General features: G+C 32.9%; 3 protein-coding genes across 3 annotated transcripts in view; 2 read left to right on the top strand and 1 right to left on the bottom strand.

Annotated features, from left to right (window-relative positions):
* Positions 1-11,781, top strand: part of LOC131842509 (uncharacterized) — a 42,854-nt gene extending 31,073 nt beyond the window's left edge. Inside the window, exons 3-5 of the mRNA XM_059191059.1 lie at positions 7,060-7,461; positions 8,024-8,215; positions 8,754-11,781. Of these exons, the coding sequence (XP_059047042.1) occupies positions 7,069-7,461; positions 8,024-8,215; positions 8,754-9,818 (1,650 nt within the window). The 5' untranslated portion in view covers positions 7,060-7,068 and the 3' untranslated portion in view covers positions 9,819-11,781. The remainder of the gene's footprint in view (positions 1-7,059; positions 7,462-8,023; positions 8,216-8,753) is intronic.
* A 139-nt stretch (positions 11,782-11,920) lies between these two features.
* Positions 11,921-14,809, bottom strand: LOC131842569 (glucose-induced degradation protein 4 homolog). The gene is made up of 4 exons (XM_059191142.1): positions 14,580-14,809; positions 14,193-14,360; positions 13,323-13,555; positions 11,921-12,635 (listed from the first exon to the last, which is right to left on the bottom strand). The coding sequence occupies exons 1-4, from the start codon at positions 14,724-14,726 to the stop codon at positions 12,572-12,574; spliced, it is 612 nt and encodes a 203-aa protein (XP_059047125.1). The 5' UTR covers positions 14,727-14,809; the 3' UTR covers positions 11,921-12,571.
* A 974-nt stretch (positions 14,810-15,783) lies between these two features.
* On the top strand, positions 15,784-20,788 carry LOC131842477 (serine/threonine-protein kinase N). Its single transcript, XM_059191011.1, has 2 exons — positions 15,784-17,332; positions 18,582-20,788. The coding sequence occupies exons 1-2, from the start codon at positions 16,029-16,031 to the stop codon at positions 20,398-20,400; spliced, it is 3,123 nt and encodes a 1,040-aa protein (XP_059046994.1). The 5' UTR covers positions 15,784-16,028; the 3' UTR covers positions 20,401-20,788.
* The last annotated feature ends 3,006 nt before the right edge of the window (positions 20,789-23,794 follow it).

Here is a 23,794-nt window from a genome sequence, read left to right as displayed (position 1 = left end):
TAGTTAAAATGTTTTATGTGTATTTAAGTAGATTATCTGATATTTAATCGCAAAACATAAATATTTCAGTTTTTATGAAGTCCTTAGTAAATCTTAACCATTTCTTATCTTAGAAGCGTTCTAAAACATCAATTAATCATCTCAAAATAGAGAAAGTATATAGTCACAATTTACTACTATTATATTTAATTTAGTATGGTGTGGTTATTCTCGATAATTTAATATTATGAGATCACTTTATTCTGTCAGACTTCAAACTATGGGATTTAGTGTTTCCTCTTTCCTTACTTTACCATTGTGTAAAACTGTAGACTACATGGATTGTTTATTATTGTTGTGTTAATAGATATCTAAGATACATAACAAGCACTTGTCAATTTTATATTCTGATAGTCCTCTGGTTTTCAGTATACAGTTCCTATTATCTCATGTGCATACTTAAAAAGTTGCACATCAAGAGTTCTATTTACTCTAATTCACATTCTCCCTTCAAATTAGATTGCCATATAGAGATTTATATTACCACTACATTAGAATCTGTGTACATAATTACTTTTGTAATTCCGTTTTTATATAGGTAATAGGACTTGCAGAAAGTGAACATACATAAATCTGATAGTGAAATGTCGAGACATACTCAATTTGCCCGTTCAGTGAGTAGGTCGGCCACAACCGGCACACTTGCCCACCGGTGAAAAACCTGCGGTGTACACCTGCAAAGGTCAAAACTCAACTATGTATGGAAGCTGTCGCGTACCTAACTACACAGTAGCTGCACCCCTTGAGGTAGTATAGCATATAGTAGACGTTAGGCTACGAAAAATTAATTAAGTATCTTTTTTATTAATATAAAAATAATACTTAATGAATGAGTGAATGGTAAAATATCTGTCCGCTTATTGAGTGCTCTGTGGTAACCGTCTTCGATATATGTACGTGTACACGAACCTTATTTATCATAATACGTTCGTGGTACCATTCATACGTATCAATTCCTGAGGACTAAGATGTCATGCCTCCAAACCTTATAATTTTTCTGCCTTATCTCCTCACCCTTTAACCGTAACAGATATTTTAGTGAACAAGCTCCTTGTCGGGTAAAATAAGTGAGACTTCTCTGTCTCACCACCACGCAGCTGGCTATGTAAAAAGTATACGTAGGCAAACTATAATTTTTGAAGTGGAAGCTTTGATCCACGCTACACTACACTCAGAGTAAAATATGAATGATATAGATACTTATACCACTGAACACACAAACGTCGTAAACATACGTATAATTAGCTAAAATTTACAGCCGATTTCACATTTGTGATGACGTAGTCCAATTATCTGTGAACATCACTTACTCTAATATTATCTCAATTGACCTAGCATAAGAGGAAAACATAAACTCTAATGGCATTTGCACAAAACCATAAATGAGAAATTGATTTGTATGGAATTAAATAGTATATTAATAACATACATAATTAGTGTTAGTATATAGGGCAAATGCACTCTGTGAAACAGAACATTTAAGTGTATGTAATGTTTTGTATGACCCTTATATTTCTCAAAACAGTGTATGAATACACGAATTCTTACTAGGTACATACTTTATATACATTCCGTTTTATATTTGCTGTTTTTAAAATACGAGTATCTTAAGCGTTGTTTCGGCATAAAGCTTAAAACAAATTGATTCACATAATAGTATACCTAGTGGGAACATTCGACAACGTAAATAATTAATAAGTTTTATTAAATATTAGTAATCATGTTTTAACCACTAGTGTTCTGATATTACTTGTTAATAGGTATATTCATTATTTAATGACAACATAATGTTGTTCATAGTACTTACATACCTTAGGGACCTGTCATGTAGGTAAAAATGGAGAATTGTTAATTACAAAATACGTTTTTCCACGTACTCGTACGTTTTGGTATAGGTTTGGTCAAATGGAAAGGGTATTTATTTTTTAGTTTATCATGTTTACAATTTTCTGTTCATTATTTATATTGGTCCTTAGACAACTTTACGAAAAGCGATTAACTATTTCGTTGCATTACAACGCAATGGTCCTGTAGCTACAGTAACGAGCAACCGTATCTAAATGTCTTTGTTTGTGGTTGTCACAATCATTAAAGCTCATGGGAAAGACAATGCTCATTAGTATTTGTAGGTAGAATCGTAACTCCATCGCCAGTGACAATTTAACACTTGACTCGATTTTATTCCCTCATTTAAAACTTTTAAGTGTCGAAATTTTATCTAATGCTTTCCTGGGTATATCCATATTATCACTACGTACCATGTTAGTTAGTAGCCAACTATTATATAATTATATTATAAATTGTTTAGTTCCCATTTGATATAGATACAACGTTGTTTGTATATATATATTTACAGGCTACACGTGTCATTTACTTTGCATTATACTATTTCACTTGCGTGTTCATGCAAAAAAATTAAATTATAAAAACATATCAGCTAATAAAAATAATGTTCCTAGTTCCTGCCATTCGTGTCAGTATCGTTCAATACTTTCTAGGCAACCGTTCCCCTTTACAGTAATAAAAAATACATTTAAAAAAATAGGTCGACAGCTAGCGTGTCGCTTCAATATTGCCATCCTGTCGTACCGAGTCACCAACTCACCAGCAATTACCTAATATGCAAATTTGTCCAACATCGTGCGCGTCCAGTTAGCGGCGACCACTTTCTCGAGTCAAACCATCAATGCCATTACCATACAATGAACATTAATGGCCATCAACAATACACGTGGCGGTTACCACGTTTTACCTGTTGAGTGTGATGATAAAGCCCTCTATTTCAAATTGAATTTGATAATTCAGTACTTTAAATAACTTGCGTCGCCTGAAATACGAGTTCTGTATTTTAAATAGTCACATTTTAAGAAATCATTAGTGACGATATTTTGCTGATAGTTATCTAAAAGAACCCATGGCAAATAGATATTTCTTATACATATACACCTCCTTGGCTTACTCCACTTTCACGTACATACCTACTATTAAGAGAAGACGTATTATACGGTAACGTAGTAGGTACCTACACTCTTACTAATTAATATAAAGGTTATTTTATATTTGTTTACTTGTTATCTCTAGAAATTTTAATAATACAAAAATAATTATATACTCTTAAATACACCAAGAACTGTACAAACAAAAATACTCAAGACAAATCTTCCGTACGAGGAATCAAACCTGCGATCATTGGAAATAAGACACTGTATTTAAGCAGTAAACCACCGAAGCCGTTAATTTTATATCAGTTATAGGTATTAGGAAAACATTCCGTAAAGTTGTAAACTCAATTATAAAGCTGTCACATGAAGGAATATTACCAGCAAATGTTATCACTGGAACAAGGCTTATCTGTGGAGTTGCTACGATCCCATTTCCCATAGGTATAATATAGTAACTGACCAGCCGGTCTGGAAACAAATTCCAATCCAATGATATTGTATGGCACCATTTTGCACCTCTTTACATTCTTCAATTAAAAACTAGCAATTTCTTTTTTCATGTTAAATACTAGAACTAACATTCATTATCATGTATGAGAGAATGAAAACGTAGAGAAAATGAACAGTTGGTTTTTGACAATAAAACGGATTAAGATAATTTATTTATTTAAGGACAATCAACTAAGCATACACATTTAATAATTTAGAATACATATTATTATATTTAGTTTAAAATTTTAGAACGCTACCTTTCTTATAGAATGTTTCGACATGTACGTTTATCATGTTATAATTAATTCTTTGATATTCCTTATACTCAAATATTCGAAAACAATTTATTTGAAACTATGTCAAAAATTAAACTTGTAAAACCAAAATGTTAAATAAGGCAATGTTTAGTAATGTAAGGTAATATTTTGGTTGTGATTTATTTAAGAATTATAGCACGTTCAAAATTTGCTGGAATAGAAATCTGTTATGAACGTCCGAAGTAGGTACCTACCTAACTGTGTCAGGTCCCTTGGTATTCCCACACGTGATAGCTAATTGAAGGATTACCAAGTAATTTGTCTGTATCTTATGCTACAGGTTATATAATACTTAATAAACATACACAAAAGTGGGAACCCGACGCTTACTTGTCAATTAAGCTCGTAACTAAGGAAAATTATGTAGTTTGCAAAAGGTCCGAAATTTAAATTACTTGTAATATAATCTTGACTATAACATACGTAACGTACATTATATATATTTTTGTGTAGCGCGTACAACCACTGAAGATGTGTAGTGATGTTTCCTCTTCATCTTGGCAAATTTTGCTCTTTATTGGTAGACAGAGGTCTACATTTGACATATATTTATTTGCCACTATATTTACTATCGGGTGAGCTGACAAGTAAGCTCAAGTAACATAAAATAAGTTTTGTATTGAAGTCAAAAGACCGTGCTCTGCGTCCTTTGGTATTGTGTAGGCATCTGTAATTGTGTATATTCTTAGCCAATTAAAATACTTTACGGTAAATCTTAACGTCTAAGTAGAGATTTAACTGCATAATTGATAAGAGTGCACATTCTTAGAAATGCTCCACTCGAGTACAGGACTGGAAGCTATTTATGTGCAACCCTGCGTCGGCGCACCTCTGTTCCGTAGTCAATAGCGTCTCGCTCCCGCATACATGTCAAGGTAGGGTTCAACATTCGAGGATTTAGCACGCGCCGATAATAACACATACATATTGTACACACGTGTTTCTGTTTTGTGTAAACAGTATGATCTCATTAGGTCAAATGCAGTCTCTAATAGGATTTGTGATGCACTTTGATCGCTCCTATCATAGTAACTATAAATCTTTCTCCATTATCTAATTGGATGATGAATTCCGAAGTGTGAATTCCGATCGACTTACGACATAGCGTGAATCCCACTTTCTAATCCTTTTTACACTGCGGTATTGAATTAAGCCCCAATCAAGCACCCATTGAAACACGGTCAATTCCCGCGAGGCGCTTCCGCGTGCGCGAGCGCAGAGCTCTACGGTGGCGGCGCCTGCGCCTGATGCGAGATCATTGCCAGATGCCGCTGATAGATCGCGACGGGGTCAACAGCCACTGCCCTTGTTTTGCGCACTAATTTATTTACTCAAGTATTGATGCCCAACACATATACCGATTATAAATATATAATATAGGGCAAAAATTATATTAGGGTAATTAGAACCTTATTAGCTTTAAAATTATATAGATATTATCATTATTCTTTGAAATGATAAAGTAGCGTTAGCTTACAAGGAAATAATAATTTATTGCGTAATTTTCATGGACTAAATTGACCAATAATTTTATAAGTAATTAAACATACTTACATATATATGTACATTTCACTAATATGAACATTATAATGCTTGATATATGTAGGATCAAGGAAGTGGTCTATTATACATCCAATTAGTAAAACATCGTACTATTTCGATACCCAATACAGTGAAATCTCTATCACACATAAGGCGCCAAAACACTAGAGCTATAAAACCCTAGTCCCCAAGACAAGCAGGCAATATATGTATACGAAGAGACAGCCAGCCAGCTTACTTATACCTGCAATTTCTACATTATTTTATTTCTACAGGTGACTACCCCCATTTTCCATCGGTGGAGCTGGAAACTTAATTGATTTGAAACCTTGTTAGTGCTTATTATACTTTCTATAATATTTATTACTTTATGTATTTCTTACAATTTCACAACCTTCGGTATATTAGGACAGATATACATTTGTAACAAAACAGAACTCCCTTTTTACTGTGCAACAGGGTATGCAAATTGACGATACAGTAGCTATTTGTTTAGAAATTTTTTAACACTACAACTACGTGTTTGTTTGTACTAAAAGAAACAAAAGTCCACATTACATTATCATCATCAGTCATGTGTATAATTTCGTCTTTCGCTTTCACGTATTTACTTACGAACTCGTTTATAAGTTGTACTCCACTTAATAAGGATTTATTTACATTCCAATGCGTTGTCAGTTTGTGTTAGAACTACTTCAGACATCTCATCTTATCTCGTTCCGTAATATTCAATAAGAAAGAGATGCAAGCACATTCGTTTAAAACATCTTAATTTGACTTATCATGGACAATTTCAGTAATGACATCGGAATTTGTTCTTAGGTTTAAATGTGCCTATAATTTAATGCACTTTAAAAGTGAAGGCAAATCTTTGATTACTTACTCCATTATTATCGCGCTTTCACTTTCTCGTATGATAAAGGGCTTCAAGGTCGGACATTTCTGGTATTTGGATCATGTACTTAGTTTTATTATGTTTAAGTTTGTTAATAATGACATACGTTGTTTTGCGTTTTTGCACAACCTTACGTCAGTTACACGATGATTGTTATATTTTTCTTTTTAAAAATTAATCGCAAACTAATTCTTACATTCTCTGCATATATCAAAAAGCAAATAGTAGGCGTAACATAATAGGATAGCCATCGTTTGTAGTAGATACCTACTTAGTGGCTCATTGAATACGCAGACCATCAGTACTTGCGAACTATTGAACTATTCATAAGGCCGAACCTTGATCTAGTTGACATCACAGCAATATAATGCAATCTATCACCTATCTTATTGAATTAAATAATCCTCATCTACTATATAATTTCGGAGTTGAAAATACAGACTTGATTAATTATAATCCTTATACGTAATTGTTTTCAGGTTTATAAAGGTTTTTAGGTCATACTTTCAAAAATATAGATAAATAGATGTATTCTCTCAAATATCTTTAAAACCACAATTATAATGTAGGTACACCGAATAGAGTTTCGTTGCATTTTATTAAGATTAAATCATTGTATACAATAAACACTGAATTTTAAATTAAGCTTACCACAAATATATTACTGCAAAATTAATAAAAAAAAACACACCCAAATGTTATAAACATGTGCGAGGATTCAAACCCGCGACAATCAGAAGTAAGGCAGTGTGATAAATCGCTAGACCATTGAGGCCATTGGCCGATATGTATACATCATAATATATAATGGTATTTTTTTTTATTTTTCTAGGTGTTTGCGATGTGGTACACGTGGACGTTACTGCTGGTGTCGTGTGCACTGGTGAAAGCGGACGTCGCGGCAGCAGTGGAGGCGTCCGAGCCGGTGACCGTCGCTTCCACAACACTTCAGCCCGAAAGCGAATCAACAACTATCTCAATAACTGAAGATACCCATACCACAATTGATGAAGTTAATCTTGATCATGAAGAAACAAGATCTGTAGCTACCACCCGCTCGCCGCCTCTTACCCTTGACCGCAAAGCGGCAGAACTTGCTTGGCGATCTTGGCTTCAAAGCCCAGAAAGTGGAAACCAGAATGCACCGCCGAGGAGAATTATAACCAAATCTCTGTTCATCACACCTCTTGTATGCCCGAAAGGACAACGGCTTGATCGCAATGGCTGTGTTCAGGTAAAATAACCCCTTTCACTTTGCAGCGACGTATGTTATAGTAAACATAGGTATAACAAAAATGTAATTGCTCGCTATCTGCGAATGACATACGAGAAAAAATATTATTCAGGAACAACAAAATCAAACCCAAAACCATGATTGTTAGAATTAATATCTATTTGTCCGTTTGTGCATGCTAATCTCAAAAAGTACTCAATGTTTGTGCTAAGTACCTATATTGTACATTACTTAAAATGTAATATTTCATTTATACCACAAAATAAATATATACAATTGTTATTCCGAACACCACGAGTACGAAGTCGCTGGCTCAGCTTGTGCTATAATGAATCCAACATCCCAATCCTTGAATCCAGCCAATGTAAAAATCATATTGTTCCATATTCTCGATAAAACTATTGCAAGATATAGATCCATAAACAATACAATATACCTTAAAGATTAAAATAATAAAAGATACATTTTTTACCTGTGGTCACAACACTGACATGGGTATAAAAACGTGGGTACCTACCTATATTTGACTTACATTGATCTAATCACATCAATATTATTGCAGGTCATGACCGTAAACAAAGACGAACATGAACGAATTCTTCTTGAACAACTGAACGCACTATTTTCTTCGGGTTCTAGCGGAGATGTGTTGTACGACTACGGCGACGATGAGCCAGGCCCACTGCAGCTCTCTATACCCATCGGTTTGGATCCCCAAGCAGCGCCACTGCAGAGTCAAGAGCCATCTGGACAGGTAATATGCTAATTATACATGATGCTTTGATACACTGCGTTTGGGTGGGTACCTCAGTCTCACACATTTCAATCGCCCAGCGTCTTGCTTTGTAAGCTGTTTCGGTTGAATAGTCGAGATGAAATGCAATGAAATTAGAAAACGCGTTTTCTGAATTTTCTGCATTAATATTGAAAGTCCGCCATATGCACTTTTACCTCTGTATTACGTGCTTTAGAGTTATAGAAAATGTCCGTAGTGCTGTTTATGTAGGTGTATAGGCGACAGTTACCAATTACTATCACACTGGTTTGCATATTCCATTCCAATCACATAAAGAAAAGTGGTGAAGAGATTATGAATCAATTATATTTCGTAATATTTTTTATAATTACTTTATTACTGAAAAGAATGATATTGAAGAATTAGGAATGATAACATACTTTAATACTTATATTTTAATGTTTTGATTCTTTAATATCTAAGTACAAAGTGATCTCTTATTTTTTGGACATATCATATCATATTGTATAAACATTTATCCTTTCTTTTATTGCAGGCTCAAGATCTACAACCAAGCTATGTAAAAATCGATAAAAAGAATAATACTACCAATGGTGAAATAAGTATAGAAGCAGAATTAGAACTATTAAAACTTCAACATTCACAAAACAACTCGGCTACTGCTGATGGGACTGACGTATTGAATCATAATGTAATGAATAATCTATTAGCTCTCGCAGATAAACCTAAGCGGGACAGTCCTCTCGATAACTCAACTCAAACAAACAACACCAACGAGGAAGGACAAAAAGAATTAGTTTATGGACACGTCAATGTAGATCCTGTTCTCTACGGTATAGAGAATGGAAATCAACAGACGCAGAATAGGGAAGAATCGACGATACATAATAAAACATTAATAGTTAATGACAACGATAATACAAATACAACTAACCAAGAACTGAAAACAGACTTAGAAGGAACTAAACTTAACCCGGAGAATGATTACTCGGACATTGGAGAAACGATTAAACTTATAAGTCGTTATGCTGAAGTTACAACGGATGATAATTTCTTTAAGAACCAAAAGAAATACGCTATAAAAGATGATAGCATTTTGGGCACACGTACGAAACTGCAACATCGCCGTAACCGACCGAAACTAGACACATTAAAAGACACCGCACAAGCACATGTACCGTCTAAAGTAATTCACAAAGATAAGTTGCCTCTCCATGCTACTGTTTCTAAAAATGAACCGTATTACCGATATCCGTGGGTAGGCCAACATTCACCAACCCCGCCTCCAAACTATCCTTTCCGGCACTTGCAAGATTACTGGCCGGGTCGTACTCAGGTCGGGGGAGTCTATAATATTCACGAAAATCCACGACGCCATCACCATTCTTATCCGCACTACTTTAAACCTCGTGGTTACTATGTAGGCAATAGTGGTCTGTACGTTGGACAAGATGCTCGAGTTGGTCCACTTCAGTTTTATCCCCATATGGTGACCCAACGCCATGCAACTCCAATACAACCTCACGCCAATAATCAGGATCTGTACAGCTTACTTGGGTTAAGGCATTGGTTTAGCAGTGAAGGCACATCAAAAAGATAGCTACATTTCTTCATTACTAGACAATTCGATGTTACCCGACGACGTATAATGGAAGCTATGGGAAATAATGAATATAGCATGTAAAAGCTTTACAGCTAATTAAGCTTTCAACTAATAGCAATTAGGTTTAGTTTCAGAAATGTATAAGAGCTATTTGTACTTATTTTTCTTATCTACCTACTTTTCATTTCTGTCCATAGCTTTCAATATATTAGCCTATTTATTTCAAAGCCAAATATTAGAGTCATAGTTAAATTAAACGTTTGTTAACTGTTTTAATTTCTTGTAAATAATTCTTGTTATTTTAAGTGTTTTATTTTGCTATATATACTTAGTAATATTGCCGTTGTTTTGTATTATGTAAATTGTTGTATTAAATATTACTAATTTATGTTTATTCGATGTATATTTTAATAATATTTTCGTTGTGAATCTAGATGTTGTATGTAACTATTATTTAAAAAAGTATAATGTTCTAAAAATTGGCACTGGTCTGCCGAATTATATTGTATAATCATTTTTATAATGATTTACCTTTATACTTGCATCTGTTAACACATAATTATACTTGTATTCAATTGTGCGTAGATATAGTTTGTACATAATTCTTTGTATTATTAGTTCAAAATAACCAAATGTAATTTCGGACACTTCAAGCCCACCTAAAGTTTGTTTAAATCGAAAGAACTACTCACTATATATAAAAATAATTACATTCGGATGAATATTATCGTGTATTGCATGTCGCATGATATTGACTATAACAGATGACATGAGGGTATGCAAGGTAAAGTAGGTTTTGGCAGGATTGGTTTAGAATATTGAAGAACTGCAACAATAGACTGGGTCATTCTGAAGGATAAACTTGTTAATCATAAGTACAGTACTGAGGGATGTGCGAAAATATCAAGTACAAATTATAACCGAAATTATTTTCCTGTATATCTAATATTATCTAGAAAACTAATTTGATGTCTACGTCGTAATGGCACTGGCATACAAAATTCATATTTTAATTACGATAATGGTTAATAGACATTATTATTTGAATAGATTTTTTGGGCTTAAAATGGCAACCTACTGCCAATTTGCTGGGTCTAATCCTGTGTCAAAATGCAAAATATATATATATATGTTTAAGTAATAATCCTTGAACATGACTTATTGAAAATATAATTGAAAAAGATGAAAAGTTATCAATAATTCAAGGTATTCATTGTAGAAAAAGTTATATAGGTACTGTATAACTTTACCATTACCTTCTCCTTTTTACTATACCTTGAATGCTACCGAACTATTTATTACACATAAATAACGATCCCACCAAAGCTTAGTTTAAGTGTTTAATTTTTATAAAGTAAGCAGTACTATGAAATGTTTAGAGTATTTAGATACAATAAGTAAATGTATTTTTATAATTCACAAAATATCGATGTGTAAGCCATCTAAGAAACTAAATAAAAACAAATTGTAATGATATCCCAATCAAAAACGCATTGCTTCATATTGGAACATTAGCAGATGCTAAGGGGACTTATAATATACATAGTTTTTTTAGATTATGAATGAGTTATTAAAGTCATCATTTAGTTATCGTAGGTGATATACAAATTTTATCAAAGTGCTATTAATTCTAAACCAGTGCTTGATGTATGTTAATATGCCTTAATAAACAGTTGATTTATTTTATTATATATGTTAGTAATAATATCAGTAACTTGACTAAAGTGTGGTATTTTCTAGAGATTCCTTGTTAAAATTTGTCTCAATTTAGAACAAATTTTATAGTACTACCTATACACTTCATTAACTGCTATATTATTACAAATATTAAACAACTTGTACAAATATTATAAGAAATTGATATAGATTGTATAAAAGAAATCAACCTTATATAAAATTGCAATTACATTATACTCAATATTAATGTTTTAAAATTTCTCTTATTTACAAATAATAATAAATCAACATTATTAAATGATAAATGTCAGTATTTTATTGTAAATATAAATGTTAAATTAAATCTACATCAAATTAATAAGCACTATATTTTATTGTAATGTTTCCTATATGAATCTAACAATTAAAATAATAGACAAATGGCGTGTAAGACATTTTATTGAAAAAAAATATTCAAATTCATCAATAACATTGTTTGAATTAATAATTCCTACAAGTTTATCGATAATTATGACTTTTTCGAGTAATCAGGATACTCTGTACTTGCACATACTTTGTTCAATTCGCAGCACTTGAGGTAACTTTAATATTAAATTCACAATAAAGGATGCGTAAATTAAAATAGAAACAAAACCTATACTTATTATACACAGTAATTTGTACAAAATATCACAATAATAAGAATACTTACAGTATTATTGAGAAACTTATACATAATGTACGCAGCCAATACATTCAAACACAAGCACATGACATTATAGAGTATTTCACTTTCCTATAACATACATTATCTACAAAATACAAAACGCTATAGAGAATTAAAGTATATGCAAGAACAGTTTGAGGTGATGTCTTTCATAAACAGAAATTGCATAACAAATTATTACTGGGTGGTTTTGTTCCGAGTGAAATCTGTTCTAAGTTTAGCCCTGACCCTGACATCTTTTGCTTACATTACAGAAAGAAACTTAACATTCATAATCATTTTGTCTTTTGGCTGAAGACTTAATGAACAAGTAAGTACTAGCGGACACAAATACCAATTGAAATGTCAACATTTTCACGTAGTTATTTCATCTGAACTCATAAATTTGGATGCTGTGTTCTGGGACATGGCTTAAAGTCAATGATTGATACCTGAAAATAGATGTAAATAACATATTTTACATATCTAGCAGCTTCAAAATTTTTAGAGGAACCTACATGTCTACTCAATTGAGTTATGATCAATTTACAGTGTTATATTAAGGTTTGGCTTTCATGCATTATCTAATAATTAATAAATAAATAATAGTAAATTACAGAGTACCTCGCTATTATCTTATTATATATATTTTATATAGAGGGAATGCATAATCTCAATTGAATGATTGAAATAACCAGTAGCATGCCAAATTATATTGTATGCAGAGTTTAGTCAGATAAAAGTGACAAGAAAGGGTTAAAAAAATAATAGAGTTCTCGCTCAGGCAAGGCCACAAAAGCAAATTCTTAAAATCTCCTAAATTTCATATTTCCCACTATATCTACACCTACAATATTCCCATACATTCATATAACTATAAGGATATTTAAGATGCAATAGTGATAAATAGTAAGTATATAAATTTTATCAGAAAATGTATCACAGAATATAAAAATATTAGATTTTAGATCAATAAGTAGCACATTATTTATAAAAAATCTTTCCAATCAAAATATATTAGCATAACATCAGTTCCTGAGGCATATCAAAACTGATTAAAAATAATAGCTATGTATCATAGACAAGTGAATCATAGGACAAAAGCTGGGATTGTTTGATATATCATAAAACAGGCTTACCACTCAGAACTTCGATGATAGTAATATCCTTCTATAGTAGCTGCAGATTTGTGGAAGCATATATAATAGAAACCGGCAAATGAAGCACCATTTATATCCTTTATTGTGTGGTCAGGAACTAAAAAATGTTCCTTCCACCTCATAAATACATAATCAGCCTTGGCAAGAGACTCATAATCAAATGAATCTGAGTTGAATGTCTTCAAGTAGGGCACAAACAAGTCAAACTTGCTCTGTAATTAGAATTTAGTGATAGTTATAATCACATTAATTATACAGTTCATGATTTCAAGAATATTTGTAAGCGCCAAACAGAAGCACTTTCCTCATATAGTAATTTATGAGCATGTACAGGTTCTTAAATCATATACCAGGGAAAAATGTTGCCAATATCACTTATGTGGACTAAGCATTGTGTAATTATCACTGTTCTTACTTCAATTGTAATACAGAATAGCATCTTAACAATTCTGAGTTCTGTGGCAACCATTTCTGCAAACTAAAGTGCCACATTGATAGACCAAAATGGAAAAAAAGATACATTAGTTTACAATGGTATCCAAGTTTTACCTACATAATTATTTACACTGTAATAATGCAACATTTTACGCCTATGGGACAGTTTTAATCCAATTCATATCCACTTGTTAGTGTATAAAACCATACTATTATACACAAACACCAGCACCGTGTCATATTAAAAATTAAAAAATATATTTAAACTAGTAAAAATAATAAAATGAATAAATGAAAAGATTTTGGTTTGTATTTAAAGTATATAAACTAGTATTTTTGGAGAATTTCCTACTAAAAATGAAATTGTTGTGCCTTTGTGTATTTGTATAAATAAAATTATATAAACTTTCTCACCCAGTGTTTTCTATCAACATCCTCATCAGCGTCCCATTTTCTTGTTAGAAAGGGATATTTGGCAGATATGATTTCTCCATCAAAAAACGTTGTAAGTGTTGGAAATTCCTCCGTTAAACCTTTTATCTTTAAATATCCACATAAATATGAATTTTCTTCGTCTACATGCTGTAAAGCAAATTAAAATTTATGCAACAGATCACGTAAGAAATAAAGAACATGTTATCACATTGACAAGATATGGTTGGTTTTCTTTGATTGATAAATATATATATATTAATATAAAAAATACATAGAAATGTTATCTTCGTCTAGAATATGTCGGTTTATAAATAAATAGAGCAATAAAACTTTATTACTGCGTATTATTTTGTTTTCATTACTAACCTGCAAAACCACTTCCACTTCATATGAGTTTCCTTTACTTTTTTGATGCCCTTGAAATTTAGAACCGTTATAGAGCAGAGACTTTGTCACCCCGGGCTGTTTAGAATTAGCTGGAGGTGGTGGAGTAATATCAACTTTAACTGGCATTATTTTTCCATTAAAATTGTGACCTGTCTTTTGTATTGTAAAACGTTATTGAATTGAATGACTGACTTGAAGCAGAGATTTTAGAATTAAGTACTCTGTAGATACAGCATAGTGCAAAGTGATTGACAGTGTACAAAACACGGGCTTAAAAATTTTTGTTCAAATTTCTTTTATACTATATTTTTTAATTTAATGTACAATTTTATTAAATTTACATTCTGATAGTATTAATGTTTGTTTGTCTGTATTAATTTATTTTGTATATATCGGAAAAAATCCTCTATAGTTAGTTAATAATTAGTTATATGTATGTAGTTATTAATTAGTATTTGAAATACAAAAACATGGAAAACAGTGTGTACTGTGTACCTATGTAGTTAATAAAAATATTAACAATGAAAAAATTTGTTTGCCTGTTTGTTTTTTTTTAACGCTTGAACAGTTCTTACTAAAAGTACACTTTAAGATTGATTTCATCACTAAAACGTGACATGGGGTAAAAAGAATATGAATACGCGACCAGTATTATATAAATTCCTTAACTGGGCCTCATCAAAAATTGAAGTAACATAATATACGGCTTCCGCCTATCTATTCTGTGGAAATGTGGCGGTCTGTGTATAATTACTGTGCACTTGTGTCTATGGTCAGTATTGCCATATTGGGTAATTTCTTGCCTATTTGGCTATTTGACTTTGTAGTGAACAGTTTAACTGTGTGATACCTGTAATCCCTGTAGTTGGGACTTATCAAGCAAAATATTACGTTTATGGCGATGTGAATTTTTAACATAAATCACTAAATATATTTCCGTTTTACATACAGTATAATATAAGAGACACAGTCTTTGATATTTATATTTAATCTATTTATTGTATGTTGATATTAAAAACCAACAATTTTAGTGATTTAAATTACTAATGGCGACCTAACGACTACTAAAACTCTAGATTTGAAAAATTTGGCCTGTTTCAATTCTAGTATAAAGCGTTTTCAATATGTCAACATCTGGTAACCCTGGTCTATGGTATCTATATACATTTTAATTTTAATGCTAGTTTTTTCTCGTTCGTTTGTTGGTTTCGTTCATCGACCAACTTGTATAAATTGTTTTGTTTTGTGATATAATTTTATTAACTATGTTTAAATTTTACATATATAATAATGATATCGTGTATATTGCCAAATACTGAACGTAATAATAAATGCCTTACAACCTACGTTTTGTGATTTTTAAGCAATAGTAGTGATATTTCCCACATAATTATGGTTAACTGACGTACGGGCTGTGCATCCTCAATTATGGCAGACCCAGGATATTACCACAGCGATATTCGTTACCCTGTTTTACACGATCTGGGTGTCAAGTATGGAATAAAGACTGAGTGTATTCCAGAAATAGCTTTACCGTCTAAGTTGGAGGAGCTCAAGGATGTTATACGTAGGGAGATACGTAAGGAACTCAAAATAAAAGAAGGTGCTGAGAAACTGCGTGAAGTAGCAACTGATCGAAGATCTCTCTCAGATGTAGCAAATATTGTGAAGAAAGCAAACATAAAACTAAACGAATTAAAGTCAGATCTACAAGAATTAGAGTCGCAACTATTGTTGTCACGCGGTCAGTCTACTCCTACTTCGCCAGAAGATTTGTCCTATGATGAAGAGATTATCCTGGCTTCCGAAGCGGCGCAACAGCAGCGGCAACTAGGTGAAGGCACAACTGATCGAAAACTGGCATCTCTGGAAAAGCAGCTAAATATTGAACAGAAGGTAAAACAAGGTGCTGAAAACATGATACAAAGCATTAGCAGTAGTAACCAGTCTCGGGATAAGAAACTTCTTGCAGAAGCTCATCAAATGCTTGCTGATTCAAAAGATAAGATAGAGTATTTAAAGTTGCGCATATCCAAACTTAGTAAACAACAGAAAGGTGACAGCGCTGGTGCAAACGGTGATGGTAGGAGTGCAGATGTAAGTGGTGTTGATGCTCTGCTTGATGAAAGAATTGCAGAATTACGAAATAGACTCAGAATTGAAGCAGCTGTTGTTGAAGGCTCAAAAAATGCTATAAGACTCTTACAAAGTGATAAAAAAGTCACTGACAAGAAGGCATTGCAAGAAGCCCAGATGAGCCTTTTAGAATCTTCCCAGAAACTGGAATTATTACGTATTTCATTAGATATGCGCAGGCAGGAGCTGCCATCAGAGAGTCCTGCATTTATTGAACTTGGGCATGAGTTGCGTACTACGGGATCAAGCACAGGATATGTTAGCCTATCGGGCAGTAATGTATCTAGAGCTCAATTTCTATCACCAGCTCCTATGATCAGCCCATGTGTACAAGTAACAGGGACATTGGAGGTACGACTCATGGGTTGCCAAGATTTGTTAGAGGATGTACCTGGGCGCAGTCGGCGTGACCCTTTAGCCAGCCCTTCAGATTTGAAGTCATTTGTTAAAGGTGTGACAATTCGTAACTCTATGAAGTATACATACAGTATCAAGGAAGACACAAGTAATGAAATCATGGCAGTTTTAAAGTTAGACAATCACTCAGTTGCTCAAACCAGCTGGAGACCATGTTCACAACAAGCTTGGGACCAAAGGTTGGTATAATTTATTATAAATTAATTAAAATAATAATCCTCTTGGCATCTACTTAAATAAGTGTAGATGTATTAGAACAAATCTCTATTTTTGTATTTATTTAAATAATGCTAATTATTTTACATTTAAATAAGTTTTAAAATTATATAACTGACTTCATCATCAAAATGTTAATTGCTCTTATCACTTATATTTCTGCCTCTTGACAATATAATCTTGATGATATTTTCCTATTACTCATAATATCTTATCTAGTCTACATAAATAAGTACATATTTGTACTGTGACTAAGCTATTTTTAAACATATTCTATGTAAGGAAGTTCAAATTATGTTTTTTTAGTATGATGAAAGGAAAATATGTTGCACATTCTTTTTTTTAACATAATAATGAAACTCATAGTTCTTCTAAAATCATCCTTTATAATTAGTAATTGCTCAATATGGCTTTAATAATGCTTTGTATCTATCAACAATGATATTGCAGGCTGTACCTTTGTATAAAGTTACTACATAATAGTATTAACCTAATAATACTATAAAGGTTAAAGTTTAGGAGCATAGACATCTGTCTATGCTCCTAAACTATAACCTTTATAGTATGAGGAATAAACATCCATTTGGATGGTTATTCCTCATCCATGAAAAACTACTATATAGTTTTGAATAAAATATGGTACCAAAATAGATTTTAACTGTTTTCAATGGCAATGCCAGAAGACAGATATTTTTAAACATTTTAAGTGAAGTTTGAATAATTATTGTGGACTAGATTATTATAGTTTCCAAAATTATTTATTTTACTACCTAATTCTAATAGGTTCATTTTATGTGAATTGTAATTTGAACCATAAAGTAGGATAAGGCAAGATTTGTCTTGTGTGACCTAAAAATGACTGTCAGATATCATACAGCCATATGATATATGACATAGTCATTTTTAGTACACAGACAGAAGATTTACCTTTTAATGAAAGAATTTTAATAATATACCTATAAAAAAAATGCTAGTTTTATAGCTTTCATTATATATATATATATATATATATGTGAAGTATTACTCTTCTCTGGAATAACTAAACATATGACTCAAAATTTTAATGAAGTTTGATAGGAAAATATAAGGTATTACTAGGACAAACTAGGCTAACAGCTATGCTGTTACACATAGTATGAACTGGAGAAAAATTCGAAATTTGTATATATTTTATAACATTTGTATATTATATTTATATCTGTTTACTTGCAGGTTTACAATCAAGTTAGACAAATCAAGAGAACTTGAAATTGGTATACATTGGAAAGATTGGAGAGGACTATGTGCTATAAAGTTTTTAAGATTGGAAGAATTCATTGATGATATACGACACGGTATGGCCCTGGAACTTGAACCAAGAGGTGTATTATTTGCTGAGATTAAATTTTTGAATCCTATCATATCCAGAAAACCAAAACTTCAAAGACAGAAAAAAATATTTAAACAACAAGGGAAAAATATCCCAAGAACATCATACGGTGAAATGCATATTCCTGCTGTTGTACTTGGTAGACTACTGAAACGATCTTCACCATCAATACAAAACATCCAAAGTGCTCATATTACTCAACAGCAATCCAGCTTTGATTCTAATGCTCTTGACCACAGAGAAATGGAAAATCCTAACACTACTCTTGGTGGAATGGCTGGAGTCAGGCCCCTTGATCTACCTTCCTCCCCAACCACACCACAACTGTTAGCTACTGCACCACCAAAACCAACTCTACCTTTGCAGCCACCCCCCAATGTATCAACCCTTCGTATGGAAAAAGAACTTCAAGAAGCATTTGCATTTTTAGAAGATTCATACACTAGGGAAAATTATGTCACAAAAGATCCCCAAAGCCAATGTGATACACCATTGGTTGAGTATCCACCCTCTCCATCACCTAAATTAGTTCTTGAATTTCCAAGTAATGAAGACCAAATAGTAGAGGTCACTAGTAACATGAGAATATCATCATCCCGTTCATCTTCAGTAATAGAAACTATGAATAAAGGACAGGATTCTAGAAGGCAGTCAGGCGACATGTCCATGAGCAGCTTTAGATTGTTAAGTGTATTAGGGAGAGGGCATTTTGGTAAAGTAATTTTAGCTCAGTACAAACCAACTAATGAATATTTTGCAATAAAAGCTTTAAAAAAAGGTGATATTATAGCGCGAGATGAAGTAGATTCATTATTATCAGAAAAAAGAATTTTTGAAGTAGCTAATACAATCAGGCATCCATTCTTAGTGAATCTGTTTGCATGTTTCCAAACAGAACAGCATGTATGCTTCGTTATGGAGTATGCTGCAGGTGGTGACCTTATGATGCACATACATGCCGACGTGTTCACAGAACCTAGGGCAGTATTTTATGCAGCTTGTGTAGTATTAGGCCTACAGTATTTACATGAGAACAACATTATTTATAGAGATTTAAAACTAGATAATTTACTTTTAGATACAGAGGGTTATGTTAAAATCGCTGACTTCGGTCTTTGCAAAGAAGGTATGGGGTGGGGAGACCGTACTGGTACGTTTTGTGGTACACCAGAATTTCTTGCTCCGGAAGTTCTAACAGAAACTTCCTATACCCGAGCTGTAGATTGGTGGGGCCTTGGTGTTTTAATCTTCGAGATGTTAGTTGGTGAATCACCATTCCCTGGAGAAGATGAAGGTGAAGTGTTCGATTCTATTGTAAATGATGAAGTCCGCTATCCAAGAACTTTGTCTCTTGAGGCGATCGCTTTGATGAGGCGTCTGTTAAGAAAAAATCCTGAAAGGCGTCTAGGCTCATCAGAAAGAGATGCGGAAGATGTGAAAAAGCAGGCATTTTTCCGAAATGTAAACTGGGAGCAGTTATTACTTCGTAAAGTGAAACCACCTTTTGTGCCAACAATAAATAATTTAGAGGATGTGAGCAACTTTGATAGTGAATTCACATCTGAGGCGGCGGTGCTTACACCGCCTAAAGAGCCTCGCCCACTTACTGCCACTGATCACAAGATGTTTGAAGATTTCACATATATGGCAGATTGGTGCTGAAATATACAAAGCATTATTTACATCAAAGCAATTAGGTTGTAATTTCATTAATATAAACAAACAATAAACCCCCATTGCCTTACATGTGTGAGAAAATTCTGTATTTTGATAATAACAATATTCTCTCTACAGTAGAGTGTTTAACATGGATCCTCTTGTTAACTCGTATTTAATGCAGTTAAATGCAATATTTTATAATACATTGTGTAATTTAATAAGTTTTAAATAGTGCTAATGTTTATTTTTTTAAAATATCGTGTTATAGATTTATATATATGTAGTTATGAATTTAACTTAGAAAGTATGTAACAACTAATATAAGTGAAGACGTGTCAAATCATTATTACGTTTTCAGTCAATTGTTTACTTATTCAGTGAAATAAAGGTACCCATGTAAAATATTGTTATTTTTACTGTCAAACTCCGATTTCAATCCGACTCCGATCAAGAACCTATTACGTATCGTCACTATATGTTATAAAAACAGACTTCATAACAGGTTTTTCTTACTAGATATCTTGTAACTGCTGACTAATACTTTCTTATTGCAGAGTTATATCGAGTGAATACAAGATTTACAAACCATTTGAGTAAGAGATCTAGTTGTGCAAGAGCAAGTGGTGAATTACAGTTCAGTATTGCAAATAAAACTTAATAAAATAACTCTGTCGTACATACAACATTACGCTCGGCATATTTCGACCCTTATCCCTTATTTTAGCTGCATGTCACTAGCAGTAACTTGTAACAAGTTAAAATAAACAGTTGCACCTTTTATTAAAATTGTAATTCTCTTTCATTACTGTATACAAATGTGATTATATCAATGTTATTTATATTCGTCAAGTGGTCTTATATTGCCATTGCCAATTAGAACTACACACCACAGAAGCTACAACACTACGCCATGCCATTACCAATTACTTTCTAACAGATTCGACCCATTGGCTCTGCGGCGAGATATTGCTTCGATGTGCCCTGTCTGCCGCATATATCAAGGTGAGTGTTGTGAGGAATTGTTAGATTAATACCAGCTTGGGTATCTCCATCATATCACCTACCAGAAACTTAAAATACTACTGTGATCATCTGGATGAATGGCAGTCCTCCACAGTGAGGTTTTCTATCTTCTAGAATCTTTTTGCCATGCACAACGGCATTGTAAAATCACCTTCCAGCAATGGTATTTCCAAATCGATACGATATTGAAACTTTTAGTAATCACTTACCATCAGGTTAGTCGCAAGCTCTTTTGTCCCCTGTGCTATAAAAACATGAATACAAGAGTATAGGCCCTTTAATAATTATGAATTACTTAATAGTCTCTCTCGCTCTCCACTCATAATATGGAATGCCAAAATAATCTCCAAAAGCTATTAATTTTCAGCAAAGCAAGGCTAAGATATCACAAAGCGTTACCACGTCTTCGGAAATTGAAATTGAAATGTTGACTGTCAGCGATAACCATTTCTAGGAACATCATTAAAACACAATGTATGAAAAATTCATTTAATGAGTCACAACAAGGCTAGATGTCATTGTTTGCTAGAATATTTTCCTTGCCCCAAAATGTATTATGGTTAGTGTATAGTACAGTCAACTTAATATGGATCGAACATGATAATTAGTAACAATAACTCTGAATAATTCACAGCGTCATCTAGTGCCAAGCTAACAAGAACTTGTTTTATGGGTACCAGACTAGATATTGATAGAAATTATAATATAAAACACACACAGGTCATAATTATCTGGGACGGTAAATTAAAGTTTTCGCATAAAAAGCATTCAAAATTAATATTACAGAAGAAATGGAATTTTTACCATGATTAATTTATTAGAGAGCGTCAACATTCTTCTACTCTCTTTTAATTCAAGTAACTGAAACTCAACGCGAATTTGAATCAAAAACAAACATCTGTTTACCCTGAGTCATGTAATTTCATCATAAACAATTAATGTAGCTGTTGTGCTCGTTTGGAAATCAGATGGCGATTAAGTACATACGACATCAGTTTCTTACAGGTTTCTTAGTTAACACTAGGTTTACTCAATTTGACGGATTTCAAACTTTGAAATGAAACACGCAAAAAACCATAGCATTAATCTTAACTATTTTGCATTGTAAATTTATAATTTCATTAAAAGAGTTTATACGCACAATTAGTATTTTCCTAAGCTTTATAAATTTTGAAAATTGTATCTTGTATACCTATTTCTACGGAACCCGTCAATTTGACGGGTTAGCTGATTACGTCAACAATCCTTATATATTTGCTTCGCTTGTAAAATTATACCTCTAAATGCAAATATAAGACTAATAGAAAGGGTTAAGACCCCGCCCCCCCCCCAACTCATAGTCTCAATAGCGCCTCGATAACGAATTGTGTAGCCCGGGTGTCAAATCCTCGCGTTATTCGAAACTCAAAGCGTGCAGCAGACTAAATGTCGTATGGAAAAGATAATCAGTTCATGTGTTGGTGCAAACATAAACAACACACACAAGGAACTTTCACAGACTTCGGTAGCAGATGGGACGCAAATATAGTGTGAAAGCAGGGTGTTTTCGATGGCCTCTCCAAGTTTTTTATAATATTTTAGATTTGGCAGCGATAAGCGCGTGGATATTGTACAAAGAGTGTACCGGATCGAAAATATCCAGAAAGGAGTTTATATTTTCTTTAGCCGATGAATTAGCTGGAAAAAACAAGGAGAACGTTCGTTACAGTTCAGACGTTTCAGATCGGTCACTTTCAACATCGGGAGTGCGAAAAAGTTGTCAAGTGGGCTACTGTAATAAAAATAGAAGCAGTAATTGCTGTATGTATTGTAAAAATACATATACAAAATATCGTATGCGGAAAATGCACAAAAGAAATTCAATACGTATGTAAAAAATGTCCTCGATAAATATGATTATATAGCCTTTATATTATTGTTATCATTTTCGTAATAACTTAACAAAAACTTTGACTTATTAGTATTTTATTTTTACGTGAAGCCTTATATTGTTAAACTCAGATTTAGTTTGCATAAATTGATTTTTTAAAAATAAATACGTATTTTCATCCACCCGTCAATTTGACGGATGCTCGTAGAGATAGATATATAAGAAACGCCCGTAAACCTAGTGTTAAGTATATCAATTCGTCATACTTCTCTCTCATCTTGCGTTACACACAAGACAGTTTGAACCCATTTTTACCGTTATATACTTTGGCCATTTCAATAGCGCCGCCTCATCACAACATATATAACGCTACAGCGATGAGGATAACCACCACGCTACAGATGTATACCATCATTTCAATGGCAGAAATAGCTAATATAGTTGTTTATTAGCTAATACATTACCACATCAGATTGTCCTTCACGCATTTCTCCAATAGACCAT

This window comes from Achroia grisella, unplaced genomic scaffold, assembly GCF_030625045.1.
Source record: "Achroia grisella isolate CSIRO2021 unplaced genomic scaffold, CSIRO_AGI_Agris_v1 utg241, whole genome shotgun sequence".
NCBI classification, from domain to species: domain Eukaryota; kingdom Metazoa; phylum Arthropoda; class Insecta; order Lepidoptera; family Pyralidae; genus Achroia; species Achroia grisella.
The sequence above is the reverse complement of the archived record's forward strand: the minus strand, read 5'-3'. Positions and strand labels throughout refer to the sequence as shown.

Bases quoted from the DNA above. Each gene is read 5' to 3' on its own strand.
- LOC131842569 (XM_059191142.1), bottom strand. From the start codon at position 14,726: ATGCCAGTTAAAGTTGATATTACTCCACCACCTCCAGCTAATTCTAAA. The intron at 13,556-14,192 runs GTGAGAAAGTTT...TTCTAATTACAG, and splicing joins ATGTTGATAGAAAACACTGG to AGCAAGTTTGACTTGTTTGT. The intron at 12,636-13,322 runs GTAAGCCTGTTT...ATCTATTTTCAG, and splicing joins TATCATCGAAGTTCTGAGTG to GTATCAATCATTGACTTTAA.
- LOC131842477 (XM_059191011.1), top strand. From the start codon at position 16,029: ATGGCAGACCCAGGATATTACCACAGCGATATTCGTTACCCTGTTTTA. The intron at 17,333-18,581 runs GTTGGTATAATT...GTTTACTTGCAG, and splicing joins CAACAAGCTTGGGACCAAAG to GTTTACAATCAAGTTAGACA.